The sequence below is a fragment of the Gossypium raimondii genome, chromosome 3 (genome assembly GCF_025698545.1).
Source record: "Gossypium raimondii isolate GPD5lz chromosome 3, ASM2569854v1, whole genome shotgun sequence".
In the NCBI taxonomy this organism is placed as follows: domain Eukaryota; kingdom Viridiplantae; phylum Streptophyta; class Magnoliopsida; order Malvales; family Malvaceae; genus Gossypium; species Gossypium raimondii.
The window spans coordinates 6,130,313-6,151,885 of NC_068567.1; the positions used below are offsets into that span (position 1 = coordinate 6,130,313).

Below are 21,573 nucleotides of genomic sequence, written 5' to 3' on the forward strand. Positions count from 1 at the left end.
AACACTGATCTACAGTTTCATATGTCCACGATATGCTTTATCAGTTTCCAAAAGATCCTGCTATTAAAGATTTTGTGTCCAATTGGGCCAAAAATAGACCACAGGCCATAACCCCCCGGCGACTCATTCTTTTACGTATGTTTTGATTAATGGTCTTCTTCTTCTTAAAAAAAAAATCAAATTTTTTTTATACTTTTTATATATTTTTTATGGTTTATGTTCGGGGTTTATGACTGTCCATTTTAATAATATCATCTCCAATATTTGAATTTGGGTCCTTCCTTTAGGCGTGCAATGTGTCTTACCATTACACCCAACCACTTGTTGGTAAATAACAAATCATTTTGTGAGCAAATAGATTGATATTATAAATTTTTTTCATAAAGTAAGTCATAAATAGGAATAAGAAAATTCTAAATTTGGTAATTTTATATACTATATAATATAAAAATTAAAGATACATTTTTTGGAAAGCCACCGAATAATTGAGTCTTACTGCAACTGTTTGTCATTACAAGTGTGTTACTTTCGAATAATCATTGTGATTAATGTGTCTAAGTTCATTATGGAGTTAAATTTTTATTTTTTATTTTTTGAATTTTATTTCATATTTAAAAAAAATTTAAAATTTTTTAATTTAAAAAATTACATCTAGAATGAATCTGGACAACGGTTGTCCAAATAAACTTGGACAAACATTTTAGTGACGTATTTAAAGACCTGAGAGGTATAAAAGGTTGGTCACTCGCCCAGATATCGCATATTTTATTAGTGTTGTAAGTCAGTGTTGAAAAATGTATTCATATTGTGATAAATATATAATTACTTTTTATATATTTGAACGATGAATAAATAAATAAATAAAATTAATTTCACATTTACATCCCGGGTTCGGAGAAGGCTGATCTGAGCGCTGTCATAAGATGAAATTTAATAGCGCAACAAAATGTGGGGTTGCAAGGAAAGGTTGTAAGAACATTAAAAGAAATATTGGATGATTTGTTATTAAACCTGGAAGTAATTTAAAGTTGAAAGGTGGACGAGCGTTAATAGCGAGGACTGAAAAGGATTAAAGGAATATGCCATTCAAACCGCTCAGACGAGGCTTCCCGGAAGCCGTGAGGTAAGAGCTTATCTCTAGAGAAGCTTCTGAATTCTCCTCTTTAGTTTCTACAAGTTATTTAAATATTTTACTATATTATTAAGAAATAAAGATAATTTATAATTCAAATTCCCCTAATTTCCTAATTTTACAATAATATGAAATTATCACAGACAAAAGCAATATCTCAAAGTTCATGATAAGTAAGTATTTTTACTCACATTCTGCAATAATCATATATCTTAATCATAATCAAAATTAAACCAATCAATTCTATTGAAAATGAAAAAAATATTTATATCCACATAAAAATCTCAATAACTAAATGTGTGAAGGGTTTTATAAATTTATAGAGATACGGATAGTGAATTATATAAATGATATGGCATTATTGTACTTAATTTTCTATATATTTAAATTATAAATTTGTGAATGTTTGATAGTAAATTAAATTGTTTGCAATTTGGTACACAAATGTGAGGTATGAACTAAATTGTAAGGAAATGATCAATTAATTGATAAATTGAATATGATGAATTGCAATTTGAGATAATTAATGAATTGATAATTGGTTATGATTGATCGAATCATATTGGTGTGAATTTAATAGATTATTGACATAGATGATTAAATTGAATAGAATTGAAAACAATGTAATTCGATAAGTTAAGGAATTGATCACCTTGAATTGGACTGAAATAGGATATGTTATGTGATAAACTGATGATTTGATAAAATGAGTTGACTTGATTCGATTTGGGTCAATGGATAGTGATAAGGACCAGATTAAATACATGTAAAAATATTATATATTGTTATAAGTGTGATATTGAACTAGTATTGTTATGAAATATGCTATCATATTTGAGAATTGATGATTGGTTAAATTATGAAATGAAATTTAGAAACGGTTACCCTATTAACTCTTTAGGTAGAGTCGGATATAGTTAATATGCCATAGGATAGGAAAAGTTCAGAGTTATTGCGACTACGAGTCGAGAAGTGTTGGACAAACCTATATGTTAGTTATACTGACCAGCATTGGGCGCAACTTACTATTTCAGATTTCTTTGATAGACACCGAGAGTCAAACTGGTGTGATTGATTGGATAACAATTTATCATTCAATAAATTTAAAATAAATAATAAAAATTTAAAATATATTTTATAATTCATATTTTGGTGTTGGCCAGTATACCATTTTCCAACCACTGCAAATGAAATCAATTGGTACAATACTAAGACGGTTGATATCAACTGAAAATACAATAGAAATAATGTTTGAGAAGGTAAGAATGGTATCGACATTGCTTTTCATCTTATTTAGTTCGTTAAATGGACGAAGAAAAGTTTGAACTCTGGTAAATGTTTGTAGGCTGTTTTCCTTTGAAAGATTTCAAAAAAATTCAAGGAAAAAAAAAAAGGAAAACGGAAAAGTCTATGGGGCCTGCTGTTTTCCCTTGTCTAATATAGTTAGAATTGTGGTTCCCTTCTCCAAAGTTGGGTTTCATCGTCTATAACACAAAATAACTTCAATTTAGATCAACTTATTTCATAAAGATAATACTTGATATGCATACGTTAGAATCGTAAAATAATATTTGATGTAAAACTTAACAAACCACAAATTAGGATCTGTCATGTTAAATTATCAAGAACAAAACTAGATGCAGAAACGTATCTGAATTTATCGATTTCTTGAAATTTACAGATCTTTGAAGTTTTGATCTTCCAAATTAGTACACAAGAAATTCATAGAATATTTGCTCTCTTTTCCAGGGATGAGATAATAAAAAAATTATCTTGTGTATAATTTGGGGATCATAACCTAATATATAACTTTTGCACATTAACCCTAATTTCTACACATATTTTGCCCATACTTTATAACTAACTAAAGCCCAATAAAACTTAACAAAATTAGATCACTTTCAATTTGGACTAATATTTTATAATAGTAAATAATAACATGTAATTATTTCTATTATATTTGATGATAGTAAAATCGCTTAAAATTGATAGATCGAAGACAGCATAACAAAGAGTTTGTGTTGGTAAAACACCACACACCTGACTACAACAAGAGTGTCATTCGTATATAATTCAACAACTCAATTATTCAATACTAAAACTTGGTAATAAACATAGTCCATATCATGAAGAACAATAACCTGTTTGAAATTCGAGAATATGAAAATAAATATGTTAATGAGTAATAAATATAGAGTAACTCAAAATTCATTTCGAAGCTACTTATCATTCCATATTTTATGAATACAATGTGATGCAAAGGATAAACGATCAAATAAAGTAATCAATTAAAACAAAGCAAAACTTGTGGAGCATCAATTTACATTGCTCCAAGTCTTATTATATAATTAGGCAATACAAGCATCAATTAAACATACTTGATTGCAACAACTTCAAATCCACTCATCCTTTAAATGATTTAAGGATATTCAGCTTTTTCTTTTAATCATCCTTTAAATGATCTAAAGATTCTTTTTCTTTTAACATTCCGATCATATACACATTGTAAGACGTTAAAATACTATACATTTTTAAGGCCTTCTACAATAAAAGTAGGATTCAAGAGACAACGTAGAGGGCTCAGCTAAGAATTTTATTTAAATCATAAAATGGTAAAAAAGTTTTGAGGGATTTGAATTTTAAAAGTTAAAACAGCACATAATTTTTTTCCGAAATCATCCATGAAGACTAAAATCTCCATGTGTTGGAGGAAAGCTGCTCCAGAAAGTTGATGAAGATGAAAAAAAAAAAAAAAAAAAAGAGAGAGGAAAGAATTAGCTAAACAAACCATGGCTCGTCATCATTCCCCAAGCTCAACTTCAGGATTATTTTTTATATCTGCACCTCTATTACATTTAAACAGAGTTGCAGAGATCAACCCAAGCATGACAAGCAGAAGCAAAACCAACAATGCCCACTTCCCATTAAAATTGAATGTTTCAGAGACGGTAACACTCATTGTTAAGGAGGTTTCCCCATACTTTTTTCAAGCTAATGCACTGGAGGGGGTCTGCTAAGAGGTAAGCTTCAATAGCCTTCGCAATTTTTTTTAAGTGCAGACTCGGGAGGGTCTTGTTATAAAGAAGATAGTAAAAATTTGGGCACCACCCTTGAGTTTTATTAAATAATGTGATTGAGAGTGAGGTTATGGAGAAGATCTAAAACTGTTTCAGATTAATAGAAATGTTAACTTTTGAGGATATTCTTTTTACTTTTTTTTTAAAATTAGGATTTTTACTTTTTGATTTGTTTTTTTTTTCCAGTTTCTCCCCTAAAATGGTGTTTCATCGGGCTTCAAGACCCTTGCAATAAAGAAGGTTGCGGGTCTTTGAAAAATAGAAGGAAACCATGCAAAAGAAAAATGGATATGAAAACTTTTTTCCTTTTTGGGTATTATTTAATATTTAATATTTTATATCTTATTATTATTTTTCATTCTTCTTTCATTATATATTATCATTGTTTTGATTAACTTATTTTATTTTTTATTCTTAAGGATGGTGAAAGATTTGATAACTGTTATCTATATAAAATCGAGAAGTAAGATTCTCTCTCAAAGTTTGTTTTTGATATTTGCTCGTGGATAATCTCTTTTATTCATTACAAATGATGTTTATAATCACTATTTCTCATCCATGGTAACGTAAGTCAATCTAATCAACTTCTTTTGAAATTTGATTTGATTTCTATTAAAAAGTTTAATTTATATAATTCACTATCGTATCTCTATAGATTTATAAAACCCTTCACACATTTAGTTACTGAGATTTTATGTGGATATAATTTTTTTAAATTTTGATTTTGATTAAGATATATGATTATTGCGGAATGTGAGTAAAAATACTAACTTATCATGAACTTTGGAATAGTCATCCTGTCTATGATAATTTCATATCATTGTAATATTTTGGATGAAATTATATCACAAGAGGTGGAGGTTAAAAATGTTTATGTTTAAATTTTTATAGTCTGTAAAGTTATTTTAATTTGATATTATAATATTTTGTATTTTGTTGTGGTATGATATATAAAATATATTTTTATCTAATTATAGTGATTTATTAGTGACATGAATTTATCAATTAGAAAAAGCACTAAAATCCATATTTAAACAATTAATAAACAAAATCACATGGTGTTTTTGTCTTTTCTTATCTTTATATAAAATTTATAAAAAAAAGCATTTTAAATTGATAGGATTAGAATCTAAAATATCAAGCATATCAAATCATTAACCTTATTATTTTGAGTAAACTATACTAGTAGTCACCTAATTATAAGTAAATTTCTTTTTGATCACCAACTATGAAAAGTTACAAAATGGTCACCTAACTATTTAATTTTTCTTTTTTTGGTCGATAACAATGGCATCGTAGCAACTTTAATCCTCAACATTTATAAATTATGCCAATGTAGTTTAGATTCTAAAAAATTAACCTCAACATTTACACAATGTAATTTGGTCATTTTTTGTAGTTTTGCTTCTTCTTCTTTTTATGACATTAAGAGTTAATTTTAAAAGTATGAGAAAGATGAAAATTATTATCTCGATTTTTGGTGTTTCTATTTTTGTATTTTTCAATCAAATTTAGTTGATAAACTTTATTTTTTAGTTTTTAGATGAAAGGGTCATAACGAAAAACAAAACTGCAAAAAAGACCAAATTACACAATGTGTAAATGTTGATAGTTAGATTTTTTAGAATCAAGACTAAATTGACGCAATGTATAAATGTTGAGGTTTAAAGTTACCATTATGCCGATTTTAAAAGTTGCCACCATTAGTCAGCTGGTGACCAAAAAAGACAAAATTGAATAGTTGAGTGATTATTTTATAATTTTCATAGTTAGGTGACTATTTTGTAACTTTCCATAATTCGGTAACCAAAAATAAAATTTACTAATAGTTGAGTGACTATTAATATAGTTTACCCTATTATTTTTACGTAAATTTTTTCATAAAATTTATTTTTCAATCTAAGTATGACATAATTTAGTATAAACCCAATATATATTTAACCAAATGAACCTATAACTATTGATGTAATGGACAAAAAAATTATTATGAAAATTAAAACAATTAACAAAATGCAACCCAAAAAAAACACTAAAACCCTACACACTATTTTTCACTTTCTTTCTTTTTTCCTTTCCATTTTCATTTCAAAATATCAACACAAATCAATCATATACTTTTATTTTTGTTGATAACTTTGTAATTAATGTTCCAAATTGTTGTTAATTTGTGTTATCTCATCTTTGTGCTATCATTAACATTGTAACAATTGGTTTGTTATCTACATGGAGTGAGTATTAGTTATGTTTTTAATGTCATGTTGCCCTTCATGTAAGTTTTGTTATTATGTTTTTAATTTAGTGTTGACACAATTTGTTTTTGTGTTTGAATCAAAATAAAAAACATATTACAGTTTCCGTTAATTAATTCGATTTAGTTAATGACTTTCAAAATCCGATTAATAGTTAAAAAAATTATAACTTTAATTATTTTGACTATAGTTGTTCGATTCAAGTAATAATCGAACTAGCTATTTGGTATAATAAAAGTTTGAACCCCAGTTGTTTTTAAAAAGATGAACACACAATCAATAAACCACAACTTAAACGAATTTTAACACTCTTAATCTTAATAAAAGATATGTATATAATAAGAGTATAATTAATGTTAATATTTCATAAATATATTAAAGTTTTTACGGCGATGGTTAAATGTTTTTGTTATACACCAAACTCTAATGTTTTATAAAAAATAGAATAAATATCAAAATTATACATGAACATCGGTACGATTTGCAATGTTATACATCAACTTTAATTGGTACATTTGTATACATCAAACTTTAATTTTGGTTTATTTTTCACATTTCACTATGTGGCACAATTTCTCTTTAAATCATAGTAAATTATCGATATGACATTTTTTAAGTTAAAAAAACAAATCTAAATTATTTCCACCTATATTTAAAAAAATTTCTCGAGAAATAAAAATCCTTTTCCCACGTGGATTTATTTTTTAATTTAGGTGAAAATAATTTAAATTTGCTTGTTCGCTTTCTAACCTAATAAAATGTCATGTAATGAATTTATATATGATTTAACAGAAAATTGATATATAGAATTGTAAATTGTGTCAAAGTTCGGTATACGATTTGGGTATTAATCCCCAAAAAACAATTTTCAATAAAAAGAAAATAAACAAATCTTTAATTTAAAAAAGATAAATATAAATATTAAAAATTGAAATCAAACTTATAAATATATATAGCATCTTGACAATTAAGTCCTAATGTAAGTTAAAAGTAACTAATTTACTACAAAGGCTTTTAAATTTCATTTTATATTAGAAATAAAAATAAAAAATAAAACTTACTACAAATATTTGCTGATAAATATTTTCAACGGTCTAGATTAAAACATATCATAATATCATAATCATAAAAAAGTAAAATTCAGAAATTTAAAAGAAAAAGCCGGTGACAGAAAAAAGAAGAAGAGGTTTTTATTTAGCCATATTCAATTTATTTTATTTTATTTTTTTAATTTTTATTTTAAAGTTTCGCGGTTATATCCCTAAATTCTCCCATTTTCTTCTTTATCTCCTACCATTTTCAATCTTCAACAATCCAATAAAAAAGCTCAAAATTAAGAAAATAACAGAAAAAATAATTGCTCGTCGTAGAAGAAGCTCGCGTTTTACTTGATCGCTTCTTCATCTTCTTCTTCTAATTCTTTTTCCTCAATGTTCTCGATCGGTACTTGGTAAGCTTTTTTCGTTTCCGTTTATTTTTTTTGAAATTATTTTTATTTACTTCGATTTCTTCTTCTCGATTCGGTTTTTCTAGAGAAGCAATTTCTTATTTTTTTTGAATTTTTTTGGCGTTTGAATTAAAGTAATTCGACACTAAATTGAGTGAGCTTTTCTTTATTTGTGTGTGTGTGTTACTAGTGAAAACTTTTTGTTTTTGAACTGCAAATTTTTCTTCTTTTTTTCAGTGTTTTTTCTTTTCTTTTCTTTTGCTTTCTCGGCAACCTATGAACCAAACATCAGTTAATCTCGGTGTTTACTTTGATTAGTAAACATGGCTGACCTGATCTCTGCTATTTCCTTTTTCTGTAATTTTGTTATTTAATAAATTTGACTTTTGTAGATTATGGATTCTTTTGACAAAGCTTGGTTTTTTTGTTTTTTATTCTTTTTAGAGCTAGAAGTAGAAATGAAATTTTTATGAGATTAAATTTGAAATTCAAGTTGAATATTTTATTTAAGATTTCTCTATTTTTTTTTCCTTCTCTTTTTATTCTTCTTTTATGGAGAAAAAAGAATGTTTGAGGTGAAATTTGCATATCAACTCTAGAAATTGACTCACTAATTTGTTGTTCCGATTTTGAGTATGTTTCAGGTAATTGAGGAAGTTCCTCATGGCTCCATCTAGGAAATCTAAGAGTGTAAATAAGAAGTTTTCTTATGTTAACGAGGTTGCTTCTATTAAAGATGGAGATAGTAGTGCTAAGAGAAGTGGGAAACGGGTGAGTTCTTGATTAGTTTTTCAAGTATTTTTAGTTTTGATGTATTTATCTGTTTAATTTCAAGTCTTTCATTTCATTAGGTTATATGGGTAACATCTATTGCTCATCCCTTTTTGTTGTTTGATCACATTTCTTGACTACATACTGTTCTTGGGATTTTTTTGTTGTTGATACCTTTTGTAATCTGTTTTAAATTTAGTTTATTTATTCCCCCAACTATTCTTTCATTACCGCCTACCTTGATGGGTTTTCACCCTTTATATGTCTTGGTTTAAGCTTATATGGTAGCAAACCTCAAATAGATTTTGAGTACAAAAAGGGTTTGACTGAGTTGATGGGTTAAAATGATATCAAGTATGAACTATGAAGTGATGTTTGTAAAAGAATCAGGCACTGACCAGAAATTTAGGAGTTGCAGCTGTGAGGTTTGCAGTTCAAAATTTCCGTTTTGTCTAGTGTCTATAGATTCTGGTAGCATGGCTATTATGGGATTTAGAAATTCAGAAAATCGCCATAACTTTCTAGCCAAGTGCCAAACGGGAAATAAAAGAAAAATGTTTCCTTTGATTCATGTTAATATTAGTTCTTTATTATTGTCTTGGGATCTTTCTACACATAATGAAAATTTTTATTCTGGAATCAATTATTTTTATAACGCTAATGTATAATGTGCAGAAAAGGAAGCTATCTGACATGTTAGGGCCTCAATGGACTAAGGAAGAGCTTGAACGTTTCTATGAAGCATATCGTAAGTATGGAAAAGATTGGAAGAAGGTTAGTTGTGATTAATGTACTGGGTTTCTTTATTGGTCTTGGACTTGTGATTAAGTTTTGTTTAGATGGAACATGTTGTAGGCATTGCTACTCTAATTTTCTATATATTATAAAATTGGAAAATCTACTTTAGTATAGTTGCTTTTATGGTCATGTTGTCGGGGCATCTGGCTTTCGGTTGTTGTGGTTATATTGTTTCTGATTTTGCTACTTATGGGTTTCTAGGTGGCTACTATGATACGTAATCGGTCTGTCGAAATGGTTGAAGCTCTTTACACTATGAACAGGGTAAGCATTGTTTTAGTATCATAATACATATGATAACTTTTTTTCTTTATTTGGTGGAACTTCTATGCTTTATGCCTGTACCCTTTTCAGCAATATGAATTTCTTTCTTTCCCTTTTTAGCTCTCAAGTATGAGACATTTGAGTTGCATAAGTTTTTCCATGTTGCCATCTAGCCATCATCAATAAGCTTTCTCTTGTGACACAAATACTGTAGTTATATATCATATTTGACACCTTTTTTTTCTTAAATATATCTTAATCATAGTATTATCATTTGCTAATGAAGGGATGGTATTTTCACCATAATCATGTGTGACTGACAATATCAAGAAGGTACTTGGGTGTTTTTAAGTTAAACTCAAGAATAGAGAATGTTACCATGTTTTCAGGCCTACTTATCTCTTCCTGAGGGCACTGCTTCTGTGGTTGGGCTCATAGCAATGATGACGGATCATTATTCTGTTATGGTGAGTGTCTAATTTAATCTGGTATGATTCTTTAGAATTTTACCCTGATCTGAGATTTGCACTTATATTCTGCAACTTAGATTATTTAATCCTTTGTCAGTCACCTTGTGCCATAGCAATAGTACCTTATTGTCCAAAGATATGCTTGTCTAGTTCTTAAGTTGATTGGATTATTTCTGAGGTATCATTATGGTGTGGTGTTTTGGATTCTATTAATGGAGTATGGATGCATCTAGGACATCTAATCTTTAATGTACACCTTTTATACATGGCTTTTATGGAACTGAGGTTATTGGACTATGAGATGGCAGGGAGGAAGTGACAGTGAACAAGAGAGCAATGAGGGCATGGGAATTTCTAGGAAACCTCAGAAGCGTAGCAGGGGAAAAATTCGAGATCAACCTTCTAAAAGTTCAGATAAGCCGCTTCCAGATCTTTTGCAATTTCCTTCAGCTAATTCAGGTTGCCTGTCATTGTTGAAGAGGAGACGCTCTGGTAAGATCTCTGTTTCACTCTCTGTCTTGTCTTGCTACGTATAAATGTTCTACATATACATTGGGGGTTTGAGGTGGTATTCACATTTTGGGTTTATTAGTAGAAATTAAGCTAGTCTAGGAAAGCTCAACCTTATTCAGCTATGGATATAATTATTGAAATTTAAGCTCTTAATAGTAGGCTGTTGTATTTGTTTTGTCCCTGTGGTTTTTACTTGTTTTCTTCAATCATTTCAGAAAGTAGGCCCCGTGCTGTCGGAAAAAGGACTCCTCGTGTTCCTATTTCTTTTTCTCATGACAAAAACAAAGGGGAAAGGTATTTTTCACCTATTAGGCAGGGCATGAAACTAAAGGTGGATGCAGTTGATGATGATGTTGCTCATGAGGTAGCACTAGCATTGACGGAGGCATCACAAAGAGGTGGCTCTCCCCAAGTTTCTAGAACACCAAATAGAAAAGCAGAGACGCCTTCACCTGTCATCAACAGTGAAAGGATGGTAATATATCTATATTTGATATTCACAATGCTCTTGTCACTACTTTCTTCCATTCGGAATTTACTTGATTTCTTTTTTCAGAATGCTGACTCAGAAACTACTAGTGCCAAGATTCACGGTAGTGAAGTGGATGAGGATGCTTGTGAATTAAGCTTAGGAAGCACTGAAGCAGATAATGCAGATTATGCTAAAGACAAAAACTATTCAAGGAATATAGAAGGCACTGGTACCGTTGAAGTTCAACAGAAGGGGAAAAGATACTACAGAAGGAAGCCAGAGATTGAGGAAAGTGTAAACCATCAGGAAGACACAAAAGAAGCCTGTAGTGGGACAGAAGAAGGACAACAATTATGTGATTTCAAGGGAAACTTTGATTGTGAGGTTGAAGATGCTAAAACTTCTAGAGCCTCCATCAAGGGTCCAAGAAAAAGAAGTAAAAAGGTGTTGTTTGAAGGAGGTATGATGGTATTTGCCTCTAAGAAAGTCTTCTTCCCCTGTTCTCTATTCCTTTTTCTTTTTCCCTCTGGTTTGCAGCTTTTATTCACAAATGTTACTGTATCCAAGGTAATCCTATGATCTTGGATACGATATTTTTTGGTTATTGCTTACTTGTTTTAAGTATGGTTATGCTTTTTGTACCTATGTTATCTGGTAATTGAATTTTGCCTTTTTTCTTTTCAGAAAAATAATTTACCCAAATTCCTGTTTCTTAGAAAACTTTTTCTGCTTCCAGTTCCACCTTGATTTCCTTGCAATATTCAAAGATAATTTTTTCAAAATCTTGTTAGATTGTAAATCATGCTTGACCTTTTCTTTCCCATTTTCTCTTTGTGAATTGACTTGAGTGAGCTTTGACTTTAACCTTACTATTTACTTTAATCTGAGGAACTTTGTCTATGTCTTGTGTCATGAATTGTGTTTGAATCTTATTTATTTATCTTGTAGTTGAAGACACTGCCTTCGATGCCCTGCAAACTCTAGCAGATCTGTCCTTGATGATGCCGGAGACTGCTGATACCGGTAAGATGCATGGTATTGTTATAGGATTTACTGTTATATGAGCTGGCTTGTTTTTTCTTTGTCATACTTATCATTTCTATTAATCCTTAAGGTGCATGAGCTTTGTCAGATGCATAATCAGGATAGGATTTGACATTAATGCCTTGTTAAATAATTGCCTATCTTGTTGTTTAGCCAAATCTCTGAAAATAATGCATCCAATGAAACGCCAAGCATTAGATTGAATTTGCTATGTATCACCTTGTTCCATCATTGCTATGCATGTGACAACCTTTATAGTTAACTGCTACCAAGTTTGCAAGTTTTGTCTATGTAATACGCCTTAGTTGCCACCTTAATTTTGACAGATTCAGCTTTCTGTCATACTTAGATCTGAATTGAAGTGAGTAATGAGTCATGAAATTAAATTATACCTGCAAGAGAAATTTTAGAAGGGTTTGAATGGTCAAAATATTTTGGGTCATTTGTAAGCAGTATCTTATGCCCCATTTTTTCCCCTCCTGGATTATAGGTGTGACATAAGTAAGATCTTCAAATGGCATTTTCATTCTCCAGATAATCATTTCGTTAAGGGCAAGCCTGCAATCTTAGAAAAAGATAAACCTATTCTAATTTTTAACATTTCATTTGTACCCCATTGAACTACCACCATAAATCCTTCTTGATGACTCACAACCATTAAAGATCTCTATGTTTGGATGGAATTATGTACAACGTGTAACATTCCACCTTTTTTTTTTCCTGTGTCAGAGTCATCTGTGCAGCATAAGGAAGAGAAAAATGAAGTTGAGAAGACTAAACTGAAAGGAAATCATCTTGTTCCAGGAGCTAAAGGCTGTGCCTCCAAGGCATCTAGACATGGAAAACTTTTTGGACATGATGTTCGTGCTAATCCTGAAGCAAAGGAGGCACATCCGGCTAATGTTGGAATGAGGAAAAGGAGACAGAAATCCTCACCTTATAAAGTAAGAGTTGATGCTATCTGTTTGCTTCTTTTTTCTTTTTTTTTCCTGTTGGTAAATCCTTTAATTTCCTATTGGTTCTATTCTGGGGAAGAAAAAAACTCAGTGGGTTTATAACATGAGACAATGACCATATGCAACTTACTCTCTAGTTGCAGATACCAAAAGATGAAACTGACGCTGATTCTCAGTTGGGTGAATCTCCAAACATTGAGGTTTGTATTTTTCACTTGTTTAGCTTCAAAGATCTAAGATTGCTCTTTTTTGTGTTTTTATAAACAAAGTTAAAATTTTAATGTAAAATCTCATTTCAGTTCCCTAATTGATATGATGAAATCTTAAGATACTTCTCTTTTTCAGAATGTTTGATGGGCATTTTACTAATTAAGTGTGTTCTTAATTCTGAGATTACATGTATTTAACTGTATGAAGTGGGTGCATGTTTACGTGGCAGCTACAGCTTGAGTTTGAATGACAAACAGAGAAAGGAATATAACAATTAATTTTATAAGAGTGCTATGAAAAATATTAAGTAAATTTATTATTATTGAATAAATGTAAAGATAGTAGGGACATAAATTTGAAGTAAATTAGTAGGTAAAGTTTTGAGTTGACTACGGAGACCATGCAGGAAGAAAGTCTGTTTTAGATCTAAATATAGGAAATAAGTAAATGATCAACTCAGTTTTAATGTTCAATTCAGTTATGGGTCAGCCAAGGGCGTCTATGTTGGTATAGATGTTTATCCCGTTGGTAATTTTGTCCCCCCCCCCTCCTCTTTTGTCCATCGCATTTGAGGGTTTTTTTTGTAAGTTAAATATTTAACAATTTGTTTACATTGCAAAATTCTTAAATTTATAAGCTTTAAGTTCATGTCCTTCCCTTCATCACTTATTACTGTTTGTTGACATTGCTATTTTTATGTGCATTTTTTAGGCTTCTGGTGAGGTAAAGAATCTTCTGAGTAAAGGTAAACTGTCTAATAATGTTGGACATCCAAAGCAAGGGAAATTTGTGAGACCTCCAGAGCATGCCTCCTCCAGTACTGATCAAGGAAGGGACTTGAACAATTTAGCTCCATCTACTATACAGGTTTCATCTGTTAACCAGGTCAACCTACCGACAAAAATCAGGAGTAAGCGAAAGACGGATGTGCGGGAACCAGCAATTAGGAAGGGTATAAAGTCCTCTGATAATATTGTAAAGGGAAAAATTAGTGGGCCAGTTACATTATTCCATGATGGAGCACTGGATCTGAAGGTAACACTTTCTACTTCAACTACTGAGAACTTGAGTTTCTATATATTGGGTTTTTCCTCCCTTCATGTATGTGTATATTCTGTATGACAGGAAAAGCTTTGTAACTTCCTTTGTTCATACCGAGCACGGAGATGGTGTGCCTTTGAATGGTTCTATAGTACAATTGATTATCCATGGTTCGCTAAAAGGGAGTTTGTGGAGTATTTGGATCATGTAGGATTAGGTCATATTCCTAGATTAACTCGTGTTGAATGGGGTGTAATAAGGAGGTATAGCTTTCTACTTTGGAATCTTTATAAGGTCTTAGGTTTTGGTGCTCTACTTATACAATGTCACCTTGATGCAGTTCCCTTGGCAAACCACGGCGGTTTTCTGAGCAATTTTTAAAGGAAGAAAGGGAGAAGCTTAATCAATACCGGGAGTCGGTTAGAAGGCATTATGCTGAACTCCGTGCCGGTATTGGTGAAGGACTTCCAACTGATTTAGCTCGACCTCTATCGGTTGGACAACGTGTCATTGCTGTTCATCCAAAAATTAGAGAGATTCATGATGGAAGTGTGTTAACTGTTGACTATAGTAGATACCGGATTCAGTTTGACAGCCCTGAGCTAGGAGTGGAATTTGTTATGGTAACTTTTTATGTTATATATGATGGCTGCATGTTCATTTCACTCAACTGCTGATGTAGATTGTTGTCATTAATGTCTCAGTCTGATGGTTAACGACAGGCTAAGGCTTTAGGAGGTTCCTTAGATTTTTTCTCTCTAAATATACAAGTGGATGTACTCATATCTGCTTGATTATTTGTGTTTAACATAATTCTCTGCTTGATTATTTGTGTTTAACATAATTCTCTGCCATCTACTAAATTTACTTAGCTTGTTCTTATTTTACTTTTGTCCTTCTTTCCTACCAACTTTTACAAGTGATATATACACTTTTCATTGCAGGATGTTGATTGTATGCCTTTAAACCCAATGGAAAATTTGCCTGCTTCCCTTTCAAGACAAAATGCTGCCATCCGTAAATTTGTTGAGAACTACAATGAGCTCAAAATGAATGGGCAGTCAAAAGAAAGCAAGATGGAAGAGAACATCAAGTTTATGCAATGTGATAACTTGGAGAATGCCAATAGTCCATCTCGTACTTCCCCATCAACTTTCAGTGTTGGCAATTTATCACAGCCAGTTAAGGTAAGTTATGACTGAAAAATAGATGTAATTCATGCATATAAAATAAAATCAATTCAAGGTAAATCACTTTCATATTGGAGTATTAGCTGAAAGTTTTGATAAGTTTTGATTTAGGAAGCAGTATTGAATCAGAATAACTGTTACCTAGTATAATGATAAATTTCTTTGGCCAGGTTGATTCATCAAGTCCTAATTTACAACTTAAAATTGGGCCTACCGAAACTGTTTATACACAAGCAATAAATTCTCAGCCTTCTGCTGTGTCGCTGGTTCAGGCAAGAGAAGCTGATGTTGAAGCACTTTCTCAGTTGACTCGTGCTCTTGATAAAAAGGTTCATATTAGCTGTTATGCATTAATCTGCTGGCAAATCATTCTTTCCCCCTCCCTATTTTTTAACTCAAGTTCTTATAGAAACTTGTGCAGTGCCTGTTGTATGTTGCATACTTTTAATGCATGAGTATTCTTTGTTCCTTGTTATTTCTACTCTTTTAATAAAATGTTACTTTTATCCTATCTTACCTCCATACTTGGTGATTTTTTTGCGGCATTGGGGCATCAGTATTGTGATTCTCATTGTTGTGTTGTATGGTTTATTCTCCACGTCTATTGTGTTTATATGAGGCTGACATAGAATCTTGTTCAAATCATTTTGTTAAATAATGTCAGAGAAGTGTGCTTAAGGTTGTGTTAGCATTTGCAGGAGGCCATTGTGTCTGAACTGCGACGTATGAATGATGAGGTGTTGGAAAACCAGAAAGGTGGAGACAACCATATAAAGGATTCAGATTCTTTCAAGAAGCAATATGCTGCTGTTCTCTTACAGTTGAATGAAGTCAATGAACAGGCATGGGATGCCAATAAGCCATCTTGCTTTATCTCTACGCTATTGTCATTTACCATTATATCCTAACTTTTTTCTTCCTTTTGCAGGTTTCTTCTGCTCTGTTGTGCTTGAGGCAACGGAATACATATCAAGGGACCTCCTCGGGTAAGCTGCTGAATCCCTCGGGTAAAATTGGTGAGCAAGGCTCTCAGTTGAGCTCTTTTGATGCTATGCATCATGTCCAAGAATCTGTATCCCATGTAGCTGAAATTGTTGAAAGTTCAAGAAGGAAAGCTCGATCAATGGTTGATGCAGCCTTAAAGGTAAAACAAGGCATTGATGATTGAACTGTTATATATCAACTGTGCTTGAGTCTAAACCTTTTGCCGCAGCAATCCTCGAGCTAAACCATATGAGATAGCATTACTTAACAATGTAAATTCTATAAATGTGTACATAATTTTGGTGGTAGAGCTTACCTCTATTTTAGTGGAATATTTTAATTTCATTTTTAGGATGACATGTTCATCACATGTTTGTGAAAACTTGATAAAAATCTTGATATTCGACTGTCCTGAGAAGCATATTTGCTTGGAACTAAATCTCGAGCTTAATTTGGTATTTTGAGGCAGAATTCAAAGATGTGGCTGATTTTGCCTTGAAGATGGTTATGATTAAACATAACAGTGTTCTTGTAGCCACTTTAGATTGTTTTGTAATTCTGATTAAACATAAATTACCATCTCAGGCTATGTCATCTTTGAGAAAAGGGGGGAAAAACATTGAGAGGATTGAGGATGCAATAGATTTTGTAAATAACCAGCTTTCATTGAATGAGTTTAGTGCACCTGCTCCGAGGTCTGCGGCCCCAGTAGACTCTGTCCGTAGTCATGATAATCTGACTGCTTGTTCATCATATCCATTTGCAACTAGTCATATACCTGAGATGAAGCTGCAAAATTTGTCAGACCAAGATGAACTTAAAATCCCTTCAGACCTTATTTCGCAATGTGTAGCCACCTTGCTCATGATACAGGTAATTATCTCAATGACTCCTTGGTATTTAGATGTTCTCCATTAACGATGTATCTTCTATAGTATAAAGGCTAAATTGCTTGTGGATCATAAAATCTGATTCCGGTTATCTCACACCTCCCTGAAAAAATTGCAGAAATGTACAGAAAGACAGTTCCCACCAGGAGATGTTGCAGAGGTGCTAGATTCAGCAGTTACAAGTTTGAAGCCATGTTGTTCACAAAATCTACCGATTTACACAGAGATACAGAAATGTATGGGAATTATTAGGAATCAGATATTGGCATTAGTTCCCACATCATGAAATCAGGTATGTTGTAATTCCTCCATTGTTGTTGTAAAAACAATCCAACACTCTTCTTATCCAATTTTATTTACTCCTTTTTTTTTTCTTATCTTTTTTAAATATGAATAAAGATACGTGTATCAATTATTATCAAATTAACCAAAAACTAAAACTCAAGTCTCTCTGCATTTTATTGAAGCCTATCTTCTTCTTTTTTTAATTTCCCATGCATCAGTGTCTCTCTTTATTTTCAGTTTTTATTAGCTGAATAACTAGAGCCAACAATCTGTGTATTCCTTAGTGTTTTGTGTATATTCTCATGTATATTACTGTCCAAAAAGAGATGAAAACAAAAGACTACTGCCCATCCTAGCAAATGCAGCAGCACATCTATTGTCTTCCCTTGATAGAACTTTGGTCGAGTTTCTATAAGAGCATCCTGCAATCAGAGAAAGAGTAGCAAGAAGTGGGTTAGAGCAACCATCTTTAGTCATAAGACTTACAATAGCAGTGGCGTCCAATTCAGTCTCTAATTTTCTAATGTTTAGACTATTGGCAAGTTCAAGTCTATCTCTTAATCCTCATAATTTAGCTTCAATACTCGTGGCTTTTGGGATGCGTTGGTAAACTTGTCTGATCCATCATTCATTAGAGTCACGAATAATGGTGCCAACTCTGTATTCTTAAGGGCTGAACTGTCGGTGTTGAGCTTTGCCCAACCTTGTCTTGGTGGTTGCCATCAAACACCAACAGTTTGCACTTTAGAAATCGGAAGGTTAGTGGATGTAAAGTGCATAAAGTTGCTAGTCAGTTTGTCAAAGATAACGTCATTTTGTACTGACCGCAACGTTCCAAGGTATGTTGGGTTGTCGAAGGTGAGTCATAGACAAGCCTCATTTGATGTAACTTTTCTTTTAGTAATCCATTATTCACGGGCGGTTGCGGAGAGGATGTTGAATGTCTTGTTGTTGGGTCTGGTGGCATGAGGGGCAGAGGATGGGGATGGGAAAATTCCTTTGTGCTGCAGGAAAGGTCGATAGAGGTGATTAGCAAATCTTTCGCATCATGGGTATTCTTTCTTTACGAAATTGGAATTCAAAAACTGAAATCAGTAGTCTAATTGTTTGATTGTTTTTTATAATATATTCAAAATAAAATAATATGAACGTGTTATATTAAGTAAAAAAAATTATAAAATCGTTATATAAAGTTACAAAAAAGTTTAGATAAAAAAAACTGTATAATTTAACAGTTCAAAAGTCAAATAATAATCAAATGCCATTTTTAATCTTTATTTATAATCTAAAGTATCTTATATAATATTTATATTTATCTTTCATATACAATATGCTTTTCTATTATAATTTATTTCAAATATATAACATTATATATTTAAATAATATTTAAAAATATAAATTATATGTCCATTAAATTTTAAAATAATTAATATAAATTGCTTACAAATATTTAAAATTTATATTTTATATATTAAAATATTAGTAATGAGTTACAATTTTAAAATTTATAATATTAACGAATTTGAACATTATTTAAATGCATATCTTTATTTTAAAACGTCATATCTTTTATTTTTAAAAACACTTTTGACTACAATATTAAACTCTTAAATTTTAAACTAGACATTTTAAAAATAATTTTCATAAAAATATTGAGAAAGGCAGCCTATTCTATTTCAGCCTACATATTTAAATGGATTATTTGAATTTTGAACTGAAAATAATTTAGAAAAAAACAATAAATTTTGCTATTATTCATTGTATTATGTATAATTCATAAATTTAGTCTATGCATTTAGGTCCTTTTTTTTTGTCTCTATAGTGTTTGAATTTTGTAATTTTCAGTCTTAATTTAAATGGAAACAATTGAATTTGTATTAAGTCAAATTCTGCTTTTAGACCCATATTAGCAGTAAATTATGGATTTATTTTTGTATACTATTTGAATTTTAAAATTTCAATTTTGACTCCAAATGATACTCATTAAAATTATTGACTAAAGTGGTGCAAAATTTTGTGAGTATTATGTGAAGATAATAAACTGTTATAATGTTATACATATAATAAAATGCTTACTAAATAATATTTAAGAAATAGAAAATTTTCGTTATAATTTAGGTTAAGACTAAAATTTTAAAATTCAAAAATACAAGAATGATTTAATTGAAGAATATGGACTAAATCTATTATTTTACGCATAGTAGAGGACTAATAGAATATTTAAGCTAAACAAATTCAGTTTCTTCAGTTTGGATCAGATTGAAATTTTAAAATTCAAAGAAAATAATTCTGAAATTGACTAATTCAAAAAAATACATGAATTAAATTAATAACTTACACATAGTACATGAATTAATAACAAAATTTGGCCTATTTTAAGGCAAAGGAAGATGTTGCAACAAGAAAAATATTGGTAATGTATTTGACCGAAATCAAGCTTCTTCGGCACATGGGTCATGATAATGTACTTGAACTCGGTTTTAAGTGTTACATATAAGAATATGTTTAATACGAATATTTAAAAAAAAATAAAACATATGAGTGAAAATATATTTATTGAGTTAACGGACATTATGCTACCACCAGAGAGGGAAAAGTTCGATGATGTTTACATTGCTTACGAGCTAATGGACATCGTTCTACATCAAATAATATGGTCCACCTAGCCCCTTGTCGATGACCACTATCAAGCACACACTAATATATATATCAAGTGTATGTGATGCTATCACTTTCTTTTGTAGCTCTGTCTTCGTCGAATCGATATTCTCAATCGTAATGAATGTCACATGCCAATGCGCGTCACTAATCCCAATTTCGTGTATTGGCTTATATGTGATTGTTTGAGTTGTGTAGTTCGTGATGTTATCACTATCATTCATAGTCCATCTTCTTCAATTTGATATGCTCGATCGTAGTGAACGCGGCATGCAGTTGTACTGTGTCAATCCTAGTTTCGTATATTCCAAGTCTTAAAAGCCAAAGATATAATGAATGTTCCATGCCATTAGCGAATGTTATTCACTGAAGCATAAAACCAAGCAACCTGCTTCTCGACGCAAATTGCGATACTAAGATTTGTGATTTCGGTCTTGCAAGTATCGCCTCAGAAATGGACTTCATGATCGAGTATGTCGCAACCAAATGGTATCAAGCCCCTGAGTTGCTCTTGAATTGTTCAGAGTATATTGCAGCTATGGATATCTAGTCGACCTGTTGCATTTTAACGGAAATCATTAGATCGGGAGTTGGTTCCTCGATGTATAATCGAAGCAACCGTTTTTTGAATGGTTTCCGAAGGTGTCACCTGGGGTGGTCGATCTTGTAGAGAAATTGTTGGTTTTCGATCTGAGCAAGGCCACAATTGGTACTGTCTTAGTTTCGAACTTTTAACAATGTTATTGTTATTTTGATCCCTTCATTTTCTTTATCAAGCCTTCTTCCGATAAATGAAGAACCCACTTGCCCATCTCCTTTCATCGTCAATTTCGAGCAGACAAAATCGAACAAAGACAACATAAAAGAGCTCGTATGGAAAGAGTCTTGGAAATTCAATCAAGATATCATGGTGGAATGACATTGTCAATAGGGATTTGTTACGATCTTAAATTTGAGAGAAGAAAATAAGCAGAAGAGGAAGAGAAGATTGAAGGATAGCACGAGAGAGATGAGAGAAAATTATTGGAAAATTGATTGGAAAAATTCATAACTGCCTTCTAATCCTGATTGGTGGCTAAATAGGAGAATAACGACTCACATACAACTGTTACCAAATTCACT

The 21,573-nt window shown here is 31.3% G+C and overlaps 1 protein-coding gene and 1 pseudogene across 2 annotated transcripts; both read left to right on the forward strand.

Annotated features, from left to right (window-relative positions):
• Window positions 1-7,710: 7,710 nt before the first annotated feature.
• LOC105796819 (protein ALWAYS EARLY 3) lies at window positions 7,711-17,996 on the forward strand. 2 transcript variants are annotated; one of them, XM_012626641.2, is made up of 20 exons: window positions 7,711-7,908; window positions 8,550-8,676; window positions 9,352-9,450; window positions 9,676-9,738; window positions 10,128-10,205; window positions 10,517-10,700; window positions 10,937-11,196; window positions 11,278-11,653; window positions 12,142-12,216; window positions 12,967-13,181; window positions 13,337-13,393; window positions 14,115-14,438; window positions 14,529-14,707; window positions 14,785-15,067; window positions 15,389-15,631; window positions 15,805-15,963; window positions 16,333-16,476; window positions 16,563-16,778; window positions 17,204-17,491; window positions 17,627-17,996. In XM_012626641.2, exons 2-20 carry the CDS (start codon window positions 8,569-8,571, stop codon window positions 17,792-17,794), a joined length of 3,519 nt encoding a protein of 1,172 aa, XP_012482095.1. In that variant the 5' UTR covers window positions 7,711-7,908; window positions 8,550-8,568; the 3' UTR covers window positions 17,795-17,996. The 2 variants fall into 2 exon arrangements, with proteins under 2 accessions (XP_012482095.1, XP_012482094.1); XM_012626640.2 differs by having other exon boundaries at window positions 7,712-7,908; window positions 13,331-13,393.
• Window positions 17,997-20,794: 2,798 nt separating this feature from the next.
• Window positions 20,795-21,370, forward strand: LOC128039890 (mitogen-activated protein kinase homolog NTF6-like; annotated as a pseudogene).
• The last annotated feature ends 203 nt before the right edge of the window (window positions 21,371-21,573 follow it).

Bases quoted from the DNA above. Each gene is read 5' to 3' on its own strand.
- LOC105796819 (XM_012626640.2), top strand. From the start codon at position 8,569: ATGGCTCCATCTAGGAAATCTAAGAGTGTAAATAAGAAGTTTTCTTAT. The intron at 13,394-14,114 runs GTTTGTATTTTT...TGCATTTTTTAG, and splicing joins GTGAATCTCCAAACATTGAG to GCTTCTGGTGAGGTAAAGAA. The intron at 15,068-15,388 runs GTAACTTTTTAT...TTTTCATTGCAG, and splicing joins TAGGAGTGGAATTTGTTATG to GATGTTGATTGTATGCCTTT.